At 54.5% G+C, this 4,159-nt stretch overlaps 1 protein-coding gene across 1 annotated transcript; it reads left to right on the top strand.

The window, feature by feature from the left end:
* Positions 1-56: 56 nt before the first annotated feature.
* On the top strand, positions 57-3,407 carry EDN2 (endothelin 2). Its single transcript, XM_009893021.1, has 5 exons — positions 57-108; positions 203-335; positions 1,533-1,652; positions 2,422-2,526; positions 3,296-3,407. The coding sequence occupies exons 1-5, from the start codon at positions 57-59 to the stop codon at positions 3,405-3,407; spliced, it is 522 nt and encodes a 173-aa protein (XP_009891323.1).
* The last annotated feature ends 752 nt before the right edge of the window (positions 3,408-4,159 follow it).

Raw genomic sequence — 4,159 nt, 5'->3', positions numbered from 1 at the left:
GGAGGGTGCGGGGGGTGTCGTGGGGTGCCCTCTCTTCCTCTGCAGCTGCCAGGGTGATGCAGATCCTTAAGGCGCCTCCTGTAAAACCGCCTGTGTATCGAAATCGCCGTAACCCTTCCCGGAGGTGTGATTGCGGAGGTGACATACGGAGGGGCACTCCAGCGCCGAACCTGTGCCTCATCCCTCCTTCCTTCTGCTGCAGGTATGGGCCATCTGCCACCGGAGTCCCCCCTGGCCGCACACCCCAGGACCAAGCGCTGCTCCTGCAACAGCTGGCTGGATAAGGAATGCATTTACTTCTGTCACCTGGACATCATCTGGGTCAACACACCTGGGTGAGCAGGAACCTCGCTTTCTAGGGGGGGTGGGGGTGGCTCTGTTGATGAGTAAGTGGCTGTTTTTTGTGGTGGAGGATGGGGTTTGGTCAGAGGAGGGGAGAAAGGGTGAGTGCTGTGAGGTTTGTGTAGCACCTGCTCGGGGGAGCGTTGGGTGTCCCGTCCTCTCCAACATCTAGAAAGGGACGAGCTGTGCTTCTGCTCTGGACTGTCAGTGAAACCCACAGGGGAGGTGTTTGCGGGGGGGAAAGCACAGGGCGCTGCTTCCTCGTGGGCTCATCTTTTTCGGAGGTTTTTTACCTCCGCACGCCGAAAGCAGCAGCGAGAGGTTAGAACTGCGAGACGGAAAGTTGCTCTCCCCACTGGCGCACTGTAACCCCGACCGCCGGCTGCCAGCAGCAGTAATGAGGCAGCGCTGGGCTGGCACTACCGTCCCGCGGCTGCCAAGTCCTGCCCTCAGGAATGCTCCGGCAGCTTTCCCAGCGGTTTCAGACCAATGGCCATCACACTGTAGCAAAACACATGTACTCAGGTGCGGTTATAATCATGCTCGCAAACGTGCAATTACAACTCGCTGCTTGCTCGGAGAATAGTTGCAGTCGCTGCCAATCCTGAACCCTCTGGGAGAGTAGATTGCGATCAAAGATGGAGCGGGAATGTGCTAACAGCTCTGAAAGCGTGCTGCGATCAGAAGAACCTGTTGTGGCCCCAAGACATCTTGATTCGTACTATGTCCTGGGCATTAGAACCCACGGCGGGGTGTGTGTGTGTGTGTGTGTGAAGCCCTGACATCTCCATGCCTGAGAATCCGGCTGCTGGCTGCCAGCGGGGCTGGCGGAGCGGGGCAACCACGCTGCTCCGGCGCTTTGCCGCCCAGGTGAGCCGCCAGCTCGCCCCAGCCCGTGCGGCGACCCTTGCACGGGCGCCTGGTCTGCTGCAAGGGGAGAAAATTCCCCTTGCGAGCCAGCACCCACTGGCACGGCAATCTCCCTGGGAGGGGTAGGGTGGGGAGAGGAGGAGGTGGGAGAGGAGCCGGAGTTTAAAGGCTTAAGACATATCAGTGACCTTTTCACCTTATGTCTATAGATGAGTCTTTTATTATCCTGGTGCTGGCTTGGCTGCCTCCCAGGGCTGCATTATAAACCTGTTGGCTAATAAAAAGTTAGCTGCATAGCTGATTTCTTTTGTTTTTAACAGCCACACTGCTCCCTATGGCTTGGGAAGCCCGCCAAGGCGGCGCAAGAGATCGCTCAGCAGGTGCCAGTGCTCGCACTCCAGGGACAGCATCTGTGCCACCTTCTGCCAGGCAAAGCCTGGGTAAGTCACAGGGGGGGTCCTGGGGACGTCCCTGGGGGCTGCTCGGTGAGGGACAAAGCCTGGGAGCTGGGGCAGCCCGACAGACGCTCTTTGCAAACAGCTGGAACTTGTCTAGTGGCTTTTACACCCCTCCCAAGAGGCCCTGGCAAAGTGTCCCTGGGGTGTTTTCATTGTACAATAGCCTCTTTACTGGCTGAGATGAAGCAATGTCACCTCCATCCCTCCTGCGGGCGGGCGGGCGGCTGAGGAAGGGCTGTGTGCGCTGGTGGGATGGGGGGAGATGGCAGCACGTGGGGAGAGGGACAAGCGGAGGGTGTGCGGCTTTGGGACAGCAGCGTCTCCTGCATGGCTGTGGGTGGGAGAGGCTGCAGGGGAGCAGGACTGCCGAGAGCTGGGACTCAGCAGTCAAGTATCTTCTGTAGGCAGCTCTGTTGGTAGTGCACGTGGGCTTTCCATCATCTCGCTGCAGCCAGCAGCAGAGGAGTGCTTGCACTGCAGGGAGGTGGGGAGCAAAGTCGTCGTGGAGATCTGTCATTAGTTTAAAATCAAGGCAATAGTTAAAATCCCCAATGATTAAATATGACTGAATAGAGCGAGGACAGAAGAGGATGGAAGTAAAAGTGAGCTATAAATAGCTTTCAAATCGCTGCAATTAACCCTTCAAAAACACACGTGTCTGTCACGGGTGACTTTAGAGCAGCTCTCCCCCCAGTACTTACCATAGCACGGCTGGGTGCGAGTGGTTCACACATCTCCTCTTCCTCATTAGGTACCTGCAGAGTCTGAAGCTCTCAGTGAGCTCTGGAGCATCAGTGAAGACTCCTCAGGGTGGTGGCATGAGGCTGTCCCATCACGGCCCGCTGGGAGCTCTCAGGTGAGCCATTTAAACCCACTCTGAACGTCCCTCGTAAGCCCTTTAAAATCTGGGGTTGTAACCCCAGGCTGCAGTTGCTACTTGGATTAGACCTGACTTCCCCGTCTCGTCTCCCTTTAAATGAGTAGCCTTGGCTATTTCTGTGCTTTGTAGAGTTGAAGGCTAACAGCTGAGGGAACCAGCGTTTCTTGTCTCCTCCAAAACTAGAGGAATATTATATAAAATGTAATTCTCGGTTGGAGTGGGAAATTCCTCTGATATGGGACAGGCAAACGGGTGATGTATAAGAAGGAGGGAGGGACGGCATCACCCAGGAAAATGATTGACTGTACAGCAGCTTTGGACCAAAGCAAATAGTTTTTCTCACGTCACATCACTGAATTGTGGAACTCATTGCCAGGAGAAACTGTGGACTCCAGGAGTGTCAATGAGTTACAGGGAATTGGCAGATTGAAGGAAGATTGGTCCATTGGTGGTCAGTTGTGATGGGAGCGAGTTCTGAAAGGCAGATGTGGGGAAGCATCAGTTGGGTCATGCTCTGCTGCAGGACTCCTTGAATCCTCAGCCACCGGTGGGAACGGGATATTGGGCTAGAGGCATCTCCGCTGTGGCTTAATACAGCTGCAGCTGGAAATTCCCCCTCTTCCTTCCCCCCTCTCCTGCCTCAGAATAAATCTTGGCGAGGGGTAGATAAATATTGTAACATGGGCTGTTGCCGGGTAGTAGGAAAATGGACTGGAGAATGAACATGGTGTCTCTTCTGTCACAGGGAACTTGCCGTCTCCAGTCTGCGGTTTGGCAAGCGTCAACACCGTTCTCGGAGGAACGCACAGCCAACGGTTTTGCCTTGGAAGAAAAACATCTGGAAGAAGAAGAGATAAGAAACAGGTGCACACCAAGTTCACCAGAAGAATTTGGAGCCCTGCGGGTGCCGCTAACTCCGCTGTCGGTAGTTAGAGCTGAAGGAAAGGCCATGAGTGGAAGGGGGAAGAAGTGGAAGTCTCCATGCTCCTGTTCCGTGAACCAGTACTGCATGCACTTCAGAGACTGTTGTAAAGGGAAAACTGTCTCTCTATACAGTCATAGATGTGTCGTGGAGCTGAATTGTGCCTTTTTGGATCAGGCAAGGGTCTTGCTGGTAGAGTACTAGCTTAACTCTGCACTGGAGTCCTAGGCAGAGGGTCAGCCCCCGCTGGGCGGTTGAATCACTTACAAACCAGAGGGCTCTGTGCGGTTCTGGACCTGGCGGCACTGAGCCCGTGGCACTGGTCTGCTCTGCCTTCGGGCCATGTTTGAGCGTGGTTCCAGCTTGGCCCCGTTCAGAGGTGGTCCATCTGGTCGTTGTAGATGGGGATAAACTGCCTCCAGCGTGAGCCCACCTTTGCACTTTTTTCTCTTACTTGTCAGACAGTGCGATGTGCGCATGAACGAGACTCCCATGCTAAAATCAGCTCCCGTTTTTTATTAAAGAAAAATAATAATTATCATCCAGAAGCCTGAAAGCCAACTGAGTAGTCAGTGGCATTCTTTGGCTGAGAAGTTCACCAAAGGGCCATCCTTAAGTGGCTCTTATTTAGGTGGAGGATAGCCTGCGTACACCGCAGCTTGCATCAAACCCAAGCATGACTCTGCC

The sequence above is a fragment of the Charadrius vociferus genome, unplaced genomic scaffold, assembly GCF_000708025.1.
Source record: "Charadrius vociferus isolate BGI_N301 unplaced genomic scaffold, ASM70802v2 scaffold459, whole genome shotgun sequence".
NCBI lineage: Eukaryota > Metazoa > Chordata > Aves > Charadriiformes > Charadriidae > Charadrius > Charadrius vociferus.
The sequence above is the reverse complement of the archived record's forward strand: the minus strand, read 5'-3'. Positions and strand labels throughout refer to the sequence as shown.

Coding starts and splice junctions, on each gene's coding strand:
- EDN2 (XM_009893021.1), top strand. CDS start 57: ATGCAGATCCTTAAGGCGCCTCCTGTAAAACCGCCTGTGTATCGAAAT. Junction 336..1,532: donor ATCTGGGTCAACACACCTGG/GTGAGCAGGAAC, acceptor TGTTTTTAACAG/CCACACTGCTCCCTATGGCT. Junction 2,527..3,295: donor GGCCCGCTGGGAGCTCTCAG/GTGAGCCATTTA, acceptor CTTCTGTCACAG/GGAACTTGCCGTCTCCAGTC.